The following is a 21,232-nucleotide window of genomic DNA, read 5'->3' on the forward strand; positions in this document are numbered from 1 at the left end:
ATGATGTTTATTTGGTATTTCTCATGTGGGCTGTCATGGTGGACGATATGTAAAGATAGAAGTGGAGATTTATCAAAACCTGTGCAGAGTAAAACTTGCCTAGTTGCCCATAGCAACCAATCAGCTTGCTTCTTTCATTTTTAGGAAGGCCTGTGGAAAATGAAAGAAGCGATCTGATTGGTTGCTATGGGCAACTGGACAATGTTACCTCTGCACAAGCATTGATAAAGCTCCCCCAGAATTATTTACTTACCGATAATTCGGTTTTCTTGAGTCCACCATGACAGCCTCATTATTTTCCTCCCTTTTTTTGGTGTTGGGGTTGTTTTCTTCTACAGGCATTACTTTTTCTGGTGTCCCTTTTTAATTTGTAAAACACAGGGGGGGGGGGGGGGGAGGGGCTTTTAACCCTTTCTGTTTCCTGTTCCTATTAGGTCCTATGGGACCATCTCTCATGTGGGCTGTCATGGTGAATTATCAGTAAGTAAATAATTCTCTCTTTCCACAGGAGTACCCCTTTAAGGACTGCAGGAATAGCTTGATCTTGCAGCTCCATTACCATTGCCTCATCTTCTTCTACTATTATAGTAAATTGGCAATAAGAGGGGGGCAAAGGCAGTGTGTAACAGTCTAAAAAAATTATGTCTAAAATTTACGCCATGTAAGTGAAATATATTTGGGGAGATTTATAAAAACCTGTCCAGAGGAAAAGTTGCTGAGTTGCGCATAGCAACCAATCAGATTGCTTCTTTTATTTTGCAGAGGCCTTGTTAAAAATGAAAGAAGCGATCTGATTGGTTGCTATGGACAACTCGCCAACTTTTCTTCTGGACGGGTTTTAATAAATCTCCCCCATTAACCGCAAAGGGGCAACATTTTGGCTGAAAACGTAATCTCCTCATAGTAACAGAGTGCTCCAGCCACATTGTATTACAAATAATTTAGATAGGAAGAGGAAGATACACGTGACACCTGGAGATTTCACAGAGCTCACCCCTCTAAGTCCACAATGCTAGAGCACAGAGTTTGTGTGCTGGATACGGGTGAACACAAAAACATGGAGTAAAAGAATCCAGCTAACTTGGTCGAATGTTTATTTCCAGCTGCTTAAATTGACAAATCGCATTGTGGTCGGTGCAAACAGATGCGGTTTTTTTGTGCTTCATGCAGCCTTAGTCATGGTTTTCAAACCATAAGATCACATAAAGCACCAAAAACACTTGAAATAAATATGTGATAGAATATTATACGACTGTATCTGCTGGATTCGTTTTCTCCTTGTTTTCTTTTGTGTTATAGGGGTACTCCAGTAGAAAACAATAAAAAAAAAAAAAAAAAATGGCTCCAGAAAATTAAACAGATTTGTAAATTACTTCTATTTAAAAATCTTAACCCTCCCTGTACTTATCAGCTTCTGTATACTACAGAGGAAGTTCTTTTCTTGTTGAATTTCTTTTCTGCCTGACCACAGTGCTCTCTGCTGACACCTCTGTCAATGTCAGGAACTGTCCAGAGCAGAAGAGGTTTGCTATGGGGATTTGCTCCTACTCTGGACAGTTCCTGACATGGACAAAGGTGTCAGCAGAGAGCACTGTGGTCAGGCAGAAAAGAAATTCAAAAAGAAAAGAACTTCCTTTGTAGTATACAGTAGCTGATAAGTACTAGAAGGATTAAGATTTTTAAAGGGGTTATCCACCATAACGTTATTTTAGTACATACCTGTCACGCTATCTGGGTATTTCTTGTTGGAGTTTGGTCTCTTAAACTACACATCCCATAGTTCCATGCTTGTAAGTGTGAAGTTACATTCCTCCCTCTCACACATCAGCAAGCCCACCCAGTGCAGCACAAATAAGCTCTACATTTTCTAATCAGGGTGCCTACAGCTGTTGCAAAATTATCTCTGTTGCTCCACGCATTGAAGCAGGACTGGCTTCCTTTGGACAACTGACTAGTGATGTCATGTCTTGACGCACTGAAACCTGGGAAATCCCGAGACAACAGTCATTTTGTATGCTGCTAAAAATAAATATTGGAGCGAAAATCACATAAGAATTGTGAGAAAACCGTCACACACAGGTACAGACACTATATTATGAACTACACTAACTTTACAGCCCCTGTAGCATAGTCAAATAAAAAAATCCTGGAATACCCCTTTAAATAGAAGTAATTTACAAACCTGTTTAACCCCTTAAGGACCAGGCCATTTTACACCTAAATTTTCAAATTCGTTATTTTTCAGGGACCAGTTCAGGTTGGAAGTGGATTTGAAGGGTCTTCATATTAGAAATACCCCATAAATGACCCCATTATAAAAACTGCACCCCCCAAAGTATTCAAAATAACATTCAGTCAGCGTTTTAACCCTTTAGGTGTTTCACAGGAATAGCAGCAAAGTGAAGGAGAAAATTCACAATCTTCATTTTTTACACTTGCATGTTCTTGTAGACCCAATTTTTTATAATTTTTACTAGGGGTAAAAGGAGAAAATGTATAATTATATATGTAGCCCAATTTCTCTTGAGTAAGCACATACCTCATATGTCTATGTAAAGTGTTCGGCGGGCGCAGTAGAGGGCTCAGAAGCGAAGGAGCGACAAGAGGATTTTGGAGAGTAAGTTTTTCTGAAATGGTTTTTGGGGGGTATGTTGCATTTAGGAAGCCCCTAAGGTGCCAGGACAGCACAATAACCCCCACATGCCATACCATTTTGGAAACTAGACCCCTTGAGGAACGTAACAAGGGGTACATTGAGCATTTACCCCCCACTGGTGTCTGTCAGATCTTTGGAACAGTGGGCTGTACAATTTTTTTAATTTGCACAGCCCACTGTTCCAAAGATCTGTCAGACACCAGTGGGGTGTAAATTATCACTGCCCCCCTCATTACATTCCGTGAGGGGTGTAGTTTCTGAAATGGGGTCACATGTGTTTTTTTTATCAAATGTACATGGTGCACTCTCCCTTCTGGGCCTTGTTGTGCACCCCCAGAGCACTTTGCGCCCACATATGGGGTATCTCCGTAGTCGGGAGAAATTGCGTTACAAATTTTTGGGGGCTTTTTCCCTTTTACCTCTTGTCAAAATGAACAGTATAGGGCAACACCAGCATGTTAGTGTAAAAAATTTATTTTTTTACACTAGCATGCTGTTGTAGACCCCAACTTCACATTTTCATAAGGGGTTAAAGGAGAAAAAGCCCCACAAAATGTGTTAATCAATTTCTCCTGAGTACGGCGATATCCCATATGTGACCCTATACTGTTGCCTTGAAATAAGACAGGGCTCCAAATTGAGAGCGCCATGTGCATTTGAGGCCTGAATTAGGGATTTGCATAGGGGTGGACATAGGGGTATTCTACGCCAGTGATTCCCAAACAGGGTGCCTCCGGCTGTTGCAAAACTCCCGGCATGCTTGGACAGTCAACGGCTGTCCGGCAATACTGGGAGTTGTGGTTTTGCAACAGCTGGAGGCTCCGTTTTGGAAACAGTGGCGTACCAGACGTTTGTCATTTTTATTGGGGAGGGGGTCTGTGTAGGGGTATGTGTATATGTAGTGTTTTTTACTTTTTATTTTATTGTGTGCTAGTGTAGTGTAGTGTTTTTACGGGTACAGTCACACGGGCGGGGGTTCACATTAGTTTCTCGCTGGCAGTTTGAGCTGCGGCAGAAAATTTGCTGCAGCTGAAACTTGCAGCCGGATACTTACTGTAAACCTCCGCCCATGTGAGTGTACCCTGTACATTCACATTGGGGGGGGAACATCCAGCTGTTGCAAAACTACAACTCCCAGCATGTACGGTCTATCAGTGCATGCTGGGAGTTGTAGTTTTGCAACAGCTGGAGGCACACTGGTTGTGAAACACCGAATTCCCTATATGTATATAATGAAAGAAATGTGGCTACTGGAACGCTGTAAAGCAAAAGTTTTATTGTGGTTCATTGAATTCCAGTTTATAGTCTTTTTATTTCAAAGGATTTTATTAAATTGTTTCAATATAAGAAAGACAATAAATTGAAATTCATTGTACATAGGAAACATAACATTATATGCAAAAAGAAGTGCAAACCTCAAACAAGTTATATAACAGACAATCGACGTATCGCCCACTATAACAATAATGCAGCCCATTACAAGTAGTATAGGCCAGCAAATAGAAACAGAACATCAGGGAGTAGACATCCTCTTAAAGTTACATATACGTGGATAAGTAAGACAAAAATGACACAGTTAGACCCAGTGTTCACAGGATTTGCCAGAAAACCAACCAGAGAGTAAAGTCTTTTTTACCTTTCTACACTAAGAGATTTTGCATTGTGTAAGCACATATTTCATGCAGGTTATCCTGGAATAGAATAGAGTGCAGTGCATATAATCGTGTAATCCATTGTTGTGCCCATGAGCTAGTCATCCAGCTGGCATAGGGCGGCCACCCCTCGGTTAATCCAGTGCTTCTCAGGCTTGTCAGTAGGGAGCTCTATGGGGACGACATAGTTGGTGGAATGCCCTGTGGTGGACAGTGTACCCCGTCTAGTGCTGGTTTTGTACACAGGACAAAAGTATGAGTTCTGGGGAACAAACTTGGAACTTTCGCCTGGTTTCAACCATATAATGGGTAAAGAATCATAAAGGATCTTTGGTAGAGATTCTCCTAGTTGCATCTTCTGTCTATCCCACCGTGCTCCTTCTAGGAAGAGTCCTTTGATATAAGCTCCATCTTCTGGAGGCTTGTCTATTGTGTTCTCATGAGGGGTCACCTGAAATGACAGATTGGGACTTATAACACACAGAAAATACAGTGGTTACAGTATTGTCACAAAATACATAAAATGTGAATGTAGTAAGAGGACAGAAACACCATGCTGGATTTAGAGTATTTTTCTGTCTTTTGCTCTCATGCTTTCTCCAATACAGAAACACTCAATTGACTAATCACGGTTCAGGTCACAATGGGGGGGTGGGGACATTTATCATATATTGTACACCCTTTTTCTTGTTTATTTTAGGCAGAAAATGCAGTTTTTTGTGCATTCTTTTTAGTGGAGTATTTCCTAATCAAGTGTACCGTTTGGGGCACTGTGGAGCACTTTATGCAGTGGACACATAGTTACATAGTTAGTACGGTCGAAAAAAGACATATGTCCATCAAGTTCAACCAGGGAATTAAGGGGTAGGGGTGTGGCGCGATATTGGGGAAGGGATGAGATTTTATATTTCTTCATAAGCATTAATCTTATTTTGTTCCAGGAATGTATCTAATCCTGTTTTAAAGCTGTTAATTGTTCCTGCTGTGACCAGTTCCTGAGGTAGACTGTTCCATAAGTTCACAGTTCTCATGGTAAAGAAGGCGTGTCGCCCCGACACGAAGTTATTATGTGCGCAGTTTTTTTTTTGTGCACTAAATTTGCGCAAAGCCTACTTTTTTTGTGTGCAAATCTTCACCACCTGATAGAACATGTACAAATGTGTTAGATGCCAGAGCACAAAGCTTAAACCTAGCTCTGCAGCTAAATCGTTTCTATAATTGTGCAAAATGTATCGACTCGTGCACCATCTTGGTAAATTATGAGCAACTGTGCAAAAAGTACACCAAGCTAAATGGGTAAAATCTATACTACCTCACACCAACATTATTAAATGTCCCCCAGAGACAAAACAATTGTACACATCACACTACATTTATAAGAGGTGTACATGGGCTCCCAAGAAGTTTGAGGATGGATTTCAGAAGATTGAGTTAAGGGGTTCTATGAAATTAGACCGAAAACTTTATTTCCTTCAATATTCAGTGCCACCCTTGTCCATGGACTGTGACTGGTATTGCAGATTAGCCCTGTTCCAGTGAATGGACCTATGCCGCAAAACCAGGCGCCATATTTCAGGAAAAATATGCACATTCTTTTTTTCTTATCTCAGACAACCGCTATAAGAATTTCTGCTTTAAACGGGTACTCTGGCCCCCCGCGATCATACATCTTATCCCCTATCCAAAGGACCCCCACGATCATACATCTTATCCCCTATCCTTTGGATAGGGGATAAGATGTATTAGGGCCAGAGTACCCCTTTAAAGTCAGGAACTGTAGGTGCAGTAGATGAGTTAATATAGGGCTGTGGGACGTAGAAATTTTACATTTTTTTCCATTGTTCATGTGGTAATCAGGTGGCAACTATGGTCTCTAAATGAGGTTAGGACTATACCTTGTTCTGTACCCAACTACGTACTATGACGCAGATGGTACCAACCTGAGTGCCAAGGCAATTTCTTACCTCATACTGAAATCCAATGTGGTCTATAGGTATGGTGTACTTTCTAGCATAATTCTGGGAGACACCTGTCAGGAATGACTGAGTAAAATAAAATCCTGATATCCAGAACACCTTCGGTGGCCCATTGTCTATCCAGTCCTGTGAAGAGAACACATATTTCCTTAGTCTTTACAAATCGGTGTTTATTCAGTTAGTTAAATAAATGTATCATTTAAAGCATTGAGATGCCTTGTGCCTCCATACTGAATACTTACACTTGAAATATATTGCACTGTTGTCCACCATCATCCACTTTGTACCCTACAGCATACAGATGGTGGGCATCTGAGGAGGCCTACGATTAATTTTCTCATTGTGACCTACTGGTCTTGCAATCGGTATAGCATGAGATTTAGGAAGTTTATAAACCCTGACCATTTGTTCGCATAGAGCCCAGGTATTTACAGTCAGAGTCCTAACAACTATTACTGTGCTAATAAGGACCTCCACATCCAAATTCTGGTCTACAATGCGGAACATCCTGTTTCCATTTACATGAATGAACTGCTTTTCAAGACTGTACCAAAAGGGAGGGGGAAATGTGTTCAAATCTGCTCGTCTGTAGAAATAGGATATCCCCCAATATGTACATATCCCATGTGTAAAGATAACTCTAAGTCCCAAGATCAGAATTTCAGGAGGATTAACCCTTTAACCTCTTATAAAACCAGTTCCTATATAAGCAAAATATTCTGTTATGGTTACAAATGGATGTGTCCTTAAAGGGTTAATAATAACAATTTGCACCCAAAACGCTGTTCAGCGCTCTACTGTGTCACAAAGGGCAGGACCTGTCTATCATACTCCACACGTCTGTATTCTGCAAGCCTGACTTATTATAGAAGCAGTCCTGTGTTTAAAGAATGAGTCACAGGCAAACTCCTTTATGTATCCACCAAAAAAGTCCCAAGGTCTTTTTTAACCTAAAACTGAGCCAAGTCACTCCGTTTCCATTATCAAGGTTTTTTATGAAAACATTTGTGTGAAAAGTATTTTGTTTCATGACTTCAATACAACCTGAAAGGAAAAGTAGGATGGCTCTCTGATCCTGATAAAACAATGTGAAGACCGAGCAGCTAGTGAGACACTAAACCGTAAGTGTAAAAGTAAAATGGTAGGAAAGACAAAAGAACTAGCGCTCAAGGTTTATAAATATAAGGCACATGTAATATTGAAACAAGATGAAATTTATTAGCATATGTATAAAATGCATATGCTATCTCAGCTGACTGGGCCCTTTTCAGAGAGTGAAATAAAAATGCAGTGATCAAATATTAACAAAACATCCATGTATAACATAAAATAAAATCTGAACTTCCTCAGTAAAAAATATTAAAAAATAAAGTCATAGGTTCTGACACAAAGTCAAGATTGATGGTAAAATGATAAAGTTATAATATGATAAAGTTCTCCTTGTATGCATATAATATGATCAGTAACAAGTCACTACAGCTCGTAGTATAGTAAGATGATATCGCTCACCCGATCCTTCGCAGGTCCCCTGGTTCTTGCCGTCGGCTGTGTTGAGAACAACGCGCAGGAGCAGACCTAATACAGTGACACTGAGCGCTGCAGTACTGGTAACACTGTACTTCTGCAAACCTCCTGGTTTTTGCACACGGATGCTAGCTGCGGTGCAGAGCTGGATGTTCTTGGAGGTAGCAGTGGTGATGGTAACAGTGATGAATAGCAGAGGTGATGGTAGCGGTGATGAATAGCAGAGGTGGTGATAGCGGTGATGAATAGCAGAGGTGGTGGTAGCTCTGATGTATAGTAGTAGTGGTGGTGGTAGTTGTGATGAATAGTAGAGGCGGTGGTAGCGGTGATGAATAGCGGAGGTGGTGGTAGCAGTGATGAATAGCGGAGTTGGTGGTGGCGGTGATGAATAGCGGAGTTGGTGGTGGCGGTGATGAATAGCGGAGGTGTTGGTAGTGGTGATGAATAGCGAAGTTGGTGGTAGCGGTGATGAATAGCGGAGGTGGTGGTGGTGATGAATAGCGGAGGTGGTGGTGATGAATAGCGGAGGTGGTGGTGGCGGTGATGAATAGCGGAGGTGGTGGTGGCTGTGATGAATAGCGGAGGTGGTGGTGGCCGTGATGAATAGCAGAGTAGGTGGTGGCGTTGATGAATAGCGGAGGTGGTGGTGATGAATAGCAGAGTTGGTGGTGGCTGTAATGAATAGCGGAGGGGGTGGTGGCGGTGATGAATAGCGGAGGCGGTGGTGTAGCGGTGATGAATAGCGGAGGCGGTGGTGGCGGTGATGAATAGCGGAGGGGGTGGTGGCGGTGATGAATAGCGGAGGGGGTGGTGGCGGTGATGAATATCAGAGGCGGTGGTGTAGCGGTGATGAATATCGGAGGCGGTGGTGTAGCGGTGATGAATAGCGGAGGCGGTGGTATAGCGGTGATGAATAGCGGAGGCGGTGGTAGCGGTGATGAATAGCGGAGGCGGTGGTAGCGGTGATGAACCACCTCTGCTATTCATCACTGTTGATAATTGATGACATGATAACTTTATAATTTTACCATCAATCTTGAATTTGTGTCAGATCCTATGACTTTATTTTTTTAGAGAGTACCTGTCATCATCTAAACTTTCCCTGATCCTCCTTCCCATCTGTCCCCTTCTCTAACTATGCCTATCCCTGTGTTTATTGAGGTTTAAAACACTGTGGAAATACCTTTTTTCATCCCTCTTCATTAGCTCAGGAGCACTGTCTTTCTGAGGGGTGGAAGGAGGCGGGTCCCGGCAGGCATGATGTCACATGAAGCCTGGCTGGAACTCTGCTTCTGCCAGTCTTCCTGTATGCTGCTCTCCCTCTGCAGCAGTGTTTCCCAACCAGGGCACCTCCAGCTATTGCAAAACTACAACTCCCAGCATGCCCAGACAGCCAACAGCTGTCTGGGCATGCTGGGAGTTGTAGTTTTGCAACAGCTGGAGGCACCCTGGTTGGGAAACACTGCTCTGCAGTGTGCATACAGACTAAGTACAAGGGAGAGACGGCAGCCTGTGTCTCTCTCTCTCTCTCTCTCTCTCTCTCTCTCTCTCTCTCTCTCTCTCTCTCTCTCCTGTGTCTCTCTGCACTAAAAAGTCAATGCTGAGAACTAGGGGCTGAGGGAGCAATTACACAGAGCAGGGAGTGCAGTGAGATAATACAATGTATAACATAACTGTGGTGAGGGGCAGGGAGAACACAGAGCAGGGGGGAGGGGGAGGTGACTTGCTGTTATATGAGAGGCATGTGCAGGCTTGTAGCTCACAGGCTGGGAGCGAGTCCTGAGCTGAGACTACTGAACTTCCGGTGGAAGGACCAGTGCCCTTTCAGCATTAGTCCTAAAAGCTGTACACTTACTATGAAAAGCATAGGATGCTGCTTGCAGACCAGGCATAGAAGAGTGACCCCTAGTGGCCAAAAGTATAAAATGAAAAAACTGGTATAAATATTAATATTTTTTAATGAAGATATATTACAATATCTCTTCATTAATGATTATGAACAACATATTAAAAGTTTTTGTTGATGACAGGTACTCTTTAAATATTTTTTACTGAGGAAGTTCAGATTTAATTTTATGTTATACATGGATGTTTTTTGAATATTTGATCACTGCATTTTTAGTTCTCTCTCTGACAAGGGCCCTGTCAGCTGATATAGCATATTCATTTTTATACATATACTAATAAATCTCATCTTCTTTCAATATTACATGTGCCTTATATTTATAGACCTTGAGCGCTAGTTCTTTTGCCTTCAATACAACCTCACAGCAGCACTCAGGATGGGGCGATCATCAACCTATATGTAAGGAGCCTGTAAATAAGTATCTTTCTGCCTGAAGTAAACCTAAATACGACATATATGTTGTAAGTATACTGTTTATAAATACATTTCATCAGCGTCCAGGCATGTTCTGCTGCAGGCCCAATACAAAAGGGCATACTCCGTTATTCTGGCTGTGTCACTTTTCTGCTGGCTGAAGGTTCACAAGATGCCAGCGATTAAAGGTTGTTGGCCCCCGAGGAGTCAATTACAACTGATCCAGAGTACAGACTGGGGGCACATCAGTCATTGAGGGGGTGCTATACTATATAATACACTGCACTGCTGTATGATCAATAAGGTGAGATGTGCAGATTCATATATTATCAAGGGAGTTGGAGTTTAGAGTGAATCTCCACCTTTTAATACCATTTACATTAGGTCCAGGATTCTGTGCTGTCTAGTATCTTTACAGTGACCTATAGTGGCTTGTTTTCCTATACTAAGCTCTAAATCCTCTCTACAGATGTTGGAGTTAAAGCGTACCTGTCATTTCAAAAGGATTCTACAAACTTGCTTGGTTTTGTTGATTAACCCTTCAGAGCAGTGACAAAGGGATTTTAGAGCTCTCACTGCTGTTATTGAGCACTGACAGTGCCCTCCATGGTGCACAATTATTTCTCATTCTCTCCATTTCAGGGGAGGGGAGGGTGGGGAGGAATCAGAGCTGGGTTGTTTGCCATTGGTCCACACACAGACACTTCCTCCATTAGTTTACTAGCCAATCACCATTGACTCCTAACTGCTATGTCATAACATAGTGTCAGGAGAAAGGATTACTGATGCATTGGCTTTACAAGATCCTATGTGAGCTGAAAGGAAAGAAACAGCTGCAGCATCACAGCAAGTAAAGGGTTACACCGTTGCTGAGATCAGAGAAAAGCCTTGATTTATCTTTCATGGACAGTGTGGATCCTCTAGAGAAGGCAGACAGGCTCACAGATTGCAGTTACATGGCCCAGACTTCCTCTCCGCATATAGGTTTAGTCCTTCTCCCGGAAGTGTATGTGGGACTACTGCTAACAAAAGGCAGTGGACAGCAGATTGCAGAGAAATGAATCACCTAGTGGAGAAGATGTTTAAGCTTTTTGTCTAGGGTACAAATCTTTGTTATAGGGGTTATTCTGAGTTTTGTTTTTAAAAATAACAAACTTTAAGTTACCTCCCACAGCTCCCTAAATGAATTGGTCTCCGGTCCTTCGGCCCTAGCATTTTTTTGCATTCTGGTGCCCCGACACATCACCCTGCACTGAGCTGAGGAATCTCTTCATAAAGTTCTTGTATCCCACATTGTACTTTTCATACAACTGCCGTATGTGGTGTGTTTAATGTGGCGTGATCCTACACATTTTATCCAATCAGTGCAATATAAAGTCACACCTTTGGACAATGGAATGGTAACACCCAATTTATTCCTACATTTCCAGAGGGAAAAATTTAGAAATGGCACAAAGCAGAGTTCTTGGATTAGATGCTCCAGAATTGCTATTTTATGGCAATAATAAGTTTTTACTTAAACAAAAAGGTCAGAGGTGACAGGTCTACATTAACTGTAAAAAGGAATGACCTCCCACCTTGTGTGATCACAGACTTTACCTGTAAAAACTGCAGTCTTGAGAGCAGGTCAGACACATAGCTGCCCAGGGGCTTGAGGGACGGGTATGATTTGGCTGCCCACATAGCTGGCACTCTCCCCACCAGCATACTGTTAAAAACATTCTCCAGCTCAGTCGACATCAACACTTGGCCTTTCACTGCTTTGCCTAAATTGATCAGGCTGCTCCGTACGACTTCTGTGAGCCTGTGGCATAAGAAACAGTAGAATGGTTAAGAGCTGGCAAGAAATTAGCTGAGGCATACACAGCCTGTTTTATGTGATAAGTCAGACAACCTCTGCTGGAACAAAGCACGCATCCCCAAACCCTGCGGGATTAAACACATGCAAATCTAGCAGCAGGAGCTTGCAAGGACAAAACAGCTTGTACTGTTTTTTTTTTACTAGATCTTATGTAAGTAGGTAAAGCTTCCGTGCGCCACTGATGTCGAACTACATATGCTTTCACATTGTGCAGCATGGGACATACTTAGGTCACTTTCACTCATTCAACAAGCCAAAGGCACAAGTAAAGACTGCAGAGAGACAATCTTTACTAGAAAGGTTAACACCTCTTCCACATATATATATATATATATATATATATATATATATATATATATATATATATGGAACTGGTGTTAACCTTTCTATTAAAGATTTAGATAAATATTTATTTATTTAATAATGCATTGTTAGAGATGTTGATCTCATCACTTCGACTTTACTAGAAGTAAAAATTCCCTGAGTCTCTATTTCATGCTGCATCAAACTCAAAATACCTAAATACACATATAGAAATCTTGCATTGATAAACTTCAAAATTGTCTTACCTGTTAAAGCGGATTAACTCCTGTCGAAGCACTGTATTCATAGACTCTTCATAGACTACCGGATATTTCTCCATCACCTTTTCCAGATTAAAATCACTTGGTAATTTGTCCAAGATGTCATTTGCCAGATCTTCAACAATTTCCTGTTGGTAAAGGATAGGTAAGGGCAAATATATGGAGGTGTCTCCTCACACCAGAAACCATATGGTACAAAATACATACAAAATGGTATGTGATCAGCTCCCCCTAAGGAATCTTTACACTGTGTTTTTTTTATTTTTTTTTTTATTTAAATGACCACAGGTCCCCTGTAACTCTTAGGGGAAACTATCCAGCAATGTCTATACATCACTAGATCGTTTCCCCCAATGCTGGGCTGAGTGCTCTGCACCAGCCCACCACTGAAGGGGGTTAGCTAGGGATGCTCAGCATCCTGTCTGTGCTGGAATCTTCTGAAGCCTCCCCTCTAGTGACATCATAGTCACTAGAGGCAGGACTAGAGGCAGATTTTACACCAGCTCCTGGATGTGCATAACCTCACATGATTCCCATGATAATTCATTTGCCATGTCTGTGCCCAAGCCTCCAGCTTCCTCAGATCCCTCTGTAATATTATATTATCCTCCTCTGTGGTGATCACTCAACCCAGTTTAATGTAATCTGCAACTATAGACAGTCTACTCTGTATTCCCTCTACAATGTCATGTATAAAGATATTGAAAAGAAGTGGACCCAGTACTGACCCCTGCGGTCCCCACTTGTAACTGTCTGGATAATCCATTGATCCTCACCTTCTGCTTCCTGTCACTGATCCAGTTTCTAACCCATTTATTTCTTCCCCTAGTCCTACCATCCTCATTTTATGTACCAGAGTGTAACTAGCTAAGTTATAAAACGGTTACCTTGAGAGACAGGAAAGCAGGGAATACATATGAGACATTAGGCACTAGGTAACAGTGAAGAGATGATGTAAATGACGGGATGAATAGACTGATGACAGTAATGGTGTCATCCTCTGATTTTATCCATAACTGTTAATAAATGTATTATAATGTATGCCGGATTTGCAGGAATGGGTGCAGCAGCTGATGGTCACGTATGATAAATACAAGATGTCAAATGTAAGGCTCTCTATGAATATAAAGCAGTGGACGCCATGCTTTGATGGAGATCTTTATAAGTCATTCTGTGGCATTGTATCAAGTTGGACATTTATACAATTTCTGGAAAAATGTTATGCAATCCCTACTCTTTTTCTTTGTAGAACATCAACTACACAGGTTAACATCAGTATTAAATATCGGCACCATTCCTGCAACAGAATGAGCACGCTCTCTTTGCATGCTTTCTTTGCACTACTTTTTCCTCCCACTTTGTAGCATGTATATAGACAGGTTAAGAAAAAGCAACTTTATGGAAGCAACATGAAACATGGAAGCAACTTTAACCTTGATCTCTGCATTAAAAATCGATCAGAATATAGAATAAGATGGTTTTCACCTGAGACGATCTGCCGCTTCCAGTTGTTTGTCTGGGCAGGGTGAGAAGGACGCCATCAAATAACTGGTTAGTCTCCTGGTTATCCTTAGTGATGTCAGCATTCTCATGGAGGCCAAACACCTCCGGGTGGGTAATCAGTGGCAAACTTCTGATGTACTCAAGGAAAGACTAAGAAAAAAAGATGAAAAAAAGTCATATAAGAAGGACATACAGGAAATAGAACAACCATTGTTATGGTCCTGGTCAAAAACCTGAACTGCACTCAAATGGCAGCAGTCATGTCTTACAGAACTGGGCCATAGGTATTTTTCTAACCCTTGTTTGCTGGAAATACAACACTGTATTTGGCCATATATTTACAATTTCACATTTGATTTCCAGTAATTTTTGAACAGTGTCAATATGCCGGCTTGCCGTCAATCAATAGAAACTTTCTATGTAGGCTGTCCTGGTCATGTGATGCACAGCTTGTTACAAGACTGGAATGAGTGGAGTGCCACTTTAATTGTAGCTGTGCACATATATAATATTGGACACAGCAATATTGGAAAACGTTACACTACACTGAAAGGTATTCTCTTTGGGTGCTAATGCTGTAACACAAGCATATCACTCCTTGGGCCCCATATTCCAGTTCTTAATTTCCCCAATAACATTATAGAGTGCACCTGTATATTTATATGATCAGTACCTGGTAAGTGCCATAAGGAGGGATGTAGTAAGTATCGTCTGGAGAAAGTCTGTAATTGTCCTTCTGTATCTCCTCGCTGTAGAATATAGAAAGAAGAGACAGCAGGAGACGTCTGTCCTTATCATCTGTCACTCTGCCTCCATAGTTACATTCACCTGCAGGGACACAAACAATACACATATTAGTTCATATAAGGTTAGAAATGACAATTGATATCTATTTGAAGGTTGTGTTCACACGCTGCAGTAACAAAGTGGTTTTTTAAAAATGGTTTCTGAATCTACAGTAAAAAATGCAGCGTGCTTGCCACAATTTCAGAAATGGCAGCAAGCGCCACAACATGTGAACTATCTGGTTGGTTTTTGTAAGTAAGTTTTATTTACGTTTTCAACAGTTTATACAGAAAAAAGTTCAGAGAAAAATACATTTAATTAGAAACAGAAATAAACACTAGAGCAACTACACTAGGAAACCCCTACGCTCTCCACTTCCCAATGCTCATGGCCCCACATAAATCAGCTAGTATAATGAAAGAACATGCCAAGACAACTTATAACCAATCCCTCCCATCAGAGATAAAGTCAAGCTGCCATGGAAGGAAAGTTTAGACTAAGAAGCATTAGGGAAGCCTAAGGTACCCCAAAGAACCCACCAATTCCCTGTGAAGATACCAAGGGGACTCCTTGAATCCCTTATCTGTGCAATTTCAGAATCCTCCAAGAAAATGGTAATAAAGGCTCTCCATTTATTAAAGAACGATTTAGCTGACTTACCTGTTGTATGAGCTACCTTTAATTAGTCAAGCAAAAAGTATTTTTTCATTTGTCAAACCACCTCAGTTAATGAGGGCATAGTGGGCTTCAACCAATGGGCAAGAAAGACATACAATCCTCTGAAGGTGCTATGTGACTGGTAATATGACATGAAGTTTATTGCATAATAGGGCAAATAGAGAACCCCAGAATGCTTGTGTGTGGTGGTATGTCACCAAATCATTCTAGGACTGGTTCTTATTAGGACAAGCTTTAATTCTGTCAGGCCTATCGGCAGTTTGCGGTAAAGTAAATCTGTAAAGGGTATGGTGTATTATCTTAAACAGGGTTTCACACCACACCTCACTAACCACAGCCTTTCCGACTTTCACCCATGCTTCCAGAATACGCTTAAGGACGTCAGATTCCCAAGTTTATGTCCACAATATTTAAAGGATACAAGAGCTTCCGCACCCCTTCTTTCAATAAAGGTAAAAGGGTGAATGAAAAGTTTCCTCACACTGGAGGAAATCATCAAATAAATGAGATGAACACTCCAAGAATAAATCCTCCAGAAAGGGTACAAGAATGATATGAGCTGAGTGTACTGTAGAAATGATCTGCCCAATATCATACCTATTACCCTGTTCTGACAATGACATATAGCGTGGTTCGGTTTGCGTATCTAGTATGAAGAAGTGCCGTTAGCAACCAAGGGTAAACAAGATCAATATTAAGGATAATTGGAATAACAACTTGTTCTCTTGATCCAGTCCACCTTGTGCCACAACAAGCAGGTTAGGATAAAATGCTATTTTAGGGCCTTTCCCAGCCCACATAAATTTTATGAAAGCCAAATTTAATACCAAGACGTCTGTTGTTTGAGAAGGATGGGAACATTATTTTCAGTTCAGCTAACATCTATGCAAAATTTAACAAAATAACGGGATCCTTCAAGGCATAAGTAGACCCAGAAGTACGCCCAAGTACTTAATGGTAGAAAAAGACAATGCTACTGGTGTAGACAAGGGCGACCAAGACATATTAGAAGATGTCCCTTTCAAAGCTAATAGAAGACTTTTATAGAAACTCACTTTGAAACCCAACTGTAAGCCAAAATCAGAAACTACCTCAAACATCCTATCCAAATTCCTTTGCTTAAAATAACCAGCAAATAAAGCAATTTTTACATTTAAATCTCCTATGGGTATGCCCGCTATATCTGAATATTTGCTTTGTGCCCCTCTGGGTCAAAAAAGGAGCAGCGAGAAAATCCAGGCATGTATTCTCGCAAAAGGACTAGAGTATAAAGATGTGAAATAAAAGACCAAAATGCCTCATCACTGACCACACCCAATCACACTACACGTTATCGAAGGCTTTCTTAGCGGCGATAGACAATTTTGTCGTATAGAAAACTGCAACAACTATATATATATATATATATATATATATATATATAGCTACTGCGGCTCTCTCCCTAACAAACACCACCTGGGTGTGCAAAGTAAGCTATGTAGCACCAGAGCCAGATGGTCCGCCATAATTTTGGGTACCAGTTTCAGGTCAACATTGATCAGGGATACGGATCTGTAACCATCCGGTGTAAGTAAATCCTTATCTAGTTTAGGATGTAAGCAGTATTTATCAAGCTCAGAAAAACATTCCCACTAAGGTAATAATTATAAAGGGTCAAAAGGGATAGTGCTACATTAACCGAAGAGAATTTTATAGAAATTACTGCAGAAACCATCTGGACCTGGCTCCTTGCCTGACCTGAGACCTCTGATGGCTCTCTGAATCTCATCTACTGTAATCGGTGTGTTGAAAAGAAACAACTCCTCCTCTGTCAAACACGGAAGACGAGCGTCAGTCAGCCAATCTCTATGCGAAGGAGCCGGAGGTCCATCTGCATACAGACTGGAAATATTCTTTCAGAATGTCAGTGATCTTAGCTAAGCATCTGTGACTAGTGCCCCAAGAATCTGTTATAAAGGGGATACGTGTATACATGCCCCTGGCAAACTTAGCTAAAAGTGTCTCCAGTTTATTACCATAATGGAAAAAATAAGCATCGAAATAAGGAATGTAATGAATGTAATTATACGAGCCATAAAAATAAGTTCACATACTCAGTTTGTGGGGTCACAAATTTTGACATGGTTTTGGTGTACTTTTTGCAAATTCGTGCTTTGACACTTGGGAATTTGAAGCAAAGATCCAATTTCAGTATAATGATAACGTACAATTAGCTAATATTTTACCTGTCAGGTATGTCAGGGCCTCAAATGGAACCACCTCATACTCATTGAGAAACATCTGAATTTGCCTCATGCTGATTCTCAGGTCAGACTCATTAAATTCGTATGGAATGTTCCAGCCTGTTAAAGTTAAAAAAAATAATCTGTAAGCTATGTATAAGCTTTATGTGTAAACTTCTTTTACATAATCATGGAAAATACATCCAGCGTTATTAACATACAGGTCTATATCTGGGCTGTCAGGCCTGAGCGAGACACAAATCTGTTAGGAACCATTCACACAATGTATGACATCAGTGAAATAATACTTGACCAACCCCACAGAACTCTGCATGTCTGTATCTTGATTCACCGCCAGTTCACCTGCACTAAATCCAATTCACAGGGTTATAGTGCTGGTGAACCAGATTAAAATGACATATAACTTACCCGGATCTGAGGTCCGTTACTTAAGATGGTGTATGGACAGGCTCCAGACTCTAGCCTGCTCCATACCTGGTGATCCCCAGCTGTTTTCAGTAGCTGGGGGCCGCTGTTAATAGCTGACATGCAGCAATTGCCGCGGCCTGCTGTTAACCCTTTAGACTGACACTGTCAAAGCTTACAGCTGCGTCTAAGAGGACCTTTAACCTGTCCCTGGTGGTCTAGTGGAGTGGATACCCTCCCCCCCCCCCCCCCAGTAGGATCGCGAGGGAGCAATCCACTGTGGAGGTAGCCGGAGGGTTTACCTCTGCTTCCTCTTGGTCCATGGCTCTGCATTTGATAGAGCCTGGCTGGACCAGGCTCTACCAAATGATTGCAGATCACACAGAATGATGAAGTTCTATGGAACTTCATTGATCTGTTTGATGAATCTACTGATTCCTCCTAATAGTCCCCAAAGGGACCAATAGAGTGTAAAAAAAAAAAGTTTAATAAAGTTTGTTTTTTTTTAAAACACATTCCATATTAAATTAACCCTTTCCATATTAAAAGTTCAAATCACCCCCTTTTTCCATTTTTCATATAAGACATGTAAAGTGTAGTTTTTCCATTTTTCATATAAGACATGTAAAGACATGTAATTGTCCAAACTATTAAAATATAACATTATACTGTATGTATATTTTGGCATAGTTGCCATATAGTGTGGTTTTGCTGAATCAAAAAAAAAAAACCTGCATTTAATATTTTATGATCTGGTAATTATACCAGATGATCGGACATACTGTATGTGACCCATAGTAATGAAAACAGTTAATGTTCACCCACTAGAATCATACTTCCCTATGTGTACAGAAATGTAGGGATCTCAAGGTCCATGTGCTGAAGGTGTCAACCAGAACCAAGGAAATAAACTTAGAAGAAACTACAGAATTTCCAGCTAACAGGAATATATAAGGGAATTGCAGTAAAATGCATCATTTTAAACACGATTTCGCCCATTTGCGGCACAAAAGCGGTAATAAGTTGTGGTCCCACTAATTAGCCGCAGCGTGTGAACACAGCCCTAAAGCTGTGTCTTTAAACAAATGGATTATTGAATGAGTAATAACCAGCAAGCAAAGAGTTACCCTCCTGTAACACTGTATCATAGGTTTCCTATTATAATAATGAAAACATATTCCCACCTCAAGAAAAATATCACTGGAATTGTTATAAAGTCTGTTACACTCTTTGGTATATCTGTTTTCAAGAAGTGACAATAGAATATCACTGTCACATTACTTTCTGCCAGCATTCAGGAATATGTATTTGTCTTAGTCTTGGCTTAGTCTTAAAGTAATCAATCTAAAGAACACCAAGTGGTCTCCCAAAAAAGGGTACTCCTGTGGAAAACTTTTTTTTTTTATTTCAATCAACTGGTGCCAGAAAGTTAAACAGATGTGTAAATTACTTCTATTAAAAAATCTTAATCCTTCCAGTACTTATTAGCTGCCGAATACTACAGAGGAAATGGTTTTCTTTTTGGAACACAGAGCTCTCTGCTGACATCATGACCACAGTGCTCTCTGCTGACATCTCTGTCCATTTTAGGAACTGTCCAGAGCAGCATATGTTTGCTATGGGGATTTTCTCCTACTCTGGACAGTTCTTAAAATGGACAGAGATGTCAGCAGAGAGCACTGTGGTCATGATGTCAGCAGAGAGCTCTGTGTTCCAAAAAGAAAACCATTTCCTCTGTAGTATTCGGCAGCTAATAAGTACTGCTGGGAGTTGTAGTTTTGCAACATCTGGAGGTCCGCAGGTTGAAGACCACTGATTTGGTCTGTATATGGCTTAGAATAGTGATAGGGAGCATATATAAATATCCCAATATTGCGGATAAGATCTATTTTTATCTTGTTTATGGCGAATCATAAACCAAAGGCATTTTGCAGACTGGATATACCCTTATACAGATTTTGCATTGGTGCCAGGGAGCATCAAACGCTGGTTTAAATATTACCCAGCTGTTCTGAAAGTTGCCGGTTCCTGTCTATTTCTCATTCACCAGGATATAACAAAAGCCAAATGCTTTGTCAGTGCCTCTGCTGTAAACTCAAATATACACATAAACCTGGCTAATGTATCCCATTTCTAAAAGGAGTTTTAAAGGGGTTATCCAGGAAAAAAAACCCTCTTTTTTTTTATAAATCAACTTACTCCAGAATGTTAAACAGATTTGTAAATTACTTCTATAAAAAAAATCTTAATCCTTTCACTACTTATGAGCTGCTGAAGTTGAGTTGTTCTTTTCTGTCTAAGTGCTCTCTGATGACACCTGTCTCGGGAACCGCCCAGTTTAGAAGCAAATCCCCATAGCAAACCTATTCTACTCTGTGCAGTTCCCGAGACAAGCAGAGATGTCAGCAGAGAGCACTGTTGCCAGACAGAAAACAACAACTCAACTTCAGCAGCTGATAATTATTGAAAGGATTAAGATTGTTTTAATAGAAGTCATTTACAAATCTGTTTAACTTTCTGGAGCCAGTTGATACCCCTTTAATAAAGTGTAACTAACAAAAAAACACCATGCTGTAATGTATACAAAGCTCTAATGCCGTAATGTAAGGATCTGGGCTGTGATTATTTCTAATACCGTAAGATTTTCTATGGCATTTAGTCATCTACATTATGTGTTTAAAACAACTCAAATTGCAAAAAATGCAGCGCACTGTTCATTCAGAAGTATCATTAGCTATGTGGGTGGTGTATCTGAAATGTATATAACTTCATTATGAATAATATCGCATTTACATCATTATGCATGATTCTTTTAATGAGGTTAGTGAGCTGACTGACACAAGACAATACAGAACCATGAGAAAGAAGGAAATCACAGGAATACGTGGGTGCTGCTGTCACCAAAGGTAACAAACACATAAAAACCTTTAACCCATGGATCAACAGACAATGAGAAGATTTAAATGTATAGACTGTGTATTCAATTACATGATATACGCTATGGCTCTTAGGAGTATGATTGGTAGTGAGAATACGTGTAGTTT

At 40.7% G+C, this 21,232-nt stretch overlaps 1 protein-coding gene across 3 annotated transcripts in view; it reads right to left on the reverse strand.

Moving 5' to 3' along the window:
- Positions 1–3,917: 3,917 nt before the first annotated feature.
- DNAH3 (dynein axonemal heavy chain 3) overlaps positions 3,918–21,232 on the reverse strand; it is a 536,740-nt gene continuing 519,425 nt past the window's right edge. For all 3 annotated transcript variants that reach the window (XM_056535450.1, XM_056535451.1, XM_056535449.1), the window contains exons 55-61: positions 17,766–17,882; positions 14,750–14,904; positions 14,059–14,226; positions 12,559–12,701; positions 11,728–11,932; positions 6,273–6,410; positions 3,918–4,759 (exon numbers count right to left, since the gene is read on the reverse strand). In XM_056535450.1, the coding sequence (XP_056391425.1) occupies positions 4,406–4,759; positions 6,273–6,410; positions 11,728–11,932; positions 12,559–12,701; positions 14,059–14,226; positions 14,750–14,904; positions 17,766–17,882 (1,280 nt within the window). In that variant the 3' untranslated portion in view covers positions 3,918–4,405. The remainder of the gene's footprint in view (positions 4,760–6,272; positions 6,411–11,727; positions 11,933–12,558; positions 12,702–14,058; positions 14,227–14,749; positions 14,905–17,765; positions 17,883–21,232) is intronic.

Source organism: Hyla sarda, chromosome 8 (genome assembly GCF_029499605.1).
Source record: "Hyla sarda isolate aHylSar1 chromosome 8, aHylSar1.hap1, whole genome shotgun sequence".
NCBI classification, from domain to species: Eukaryota; Metazoa; Chordata; class Amphibia; order Anura; family Hylidae; genus Hyla; species Hyla sarda.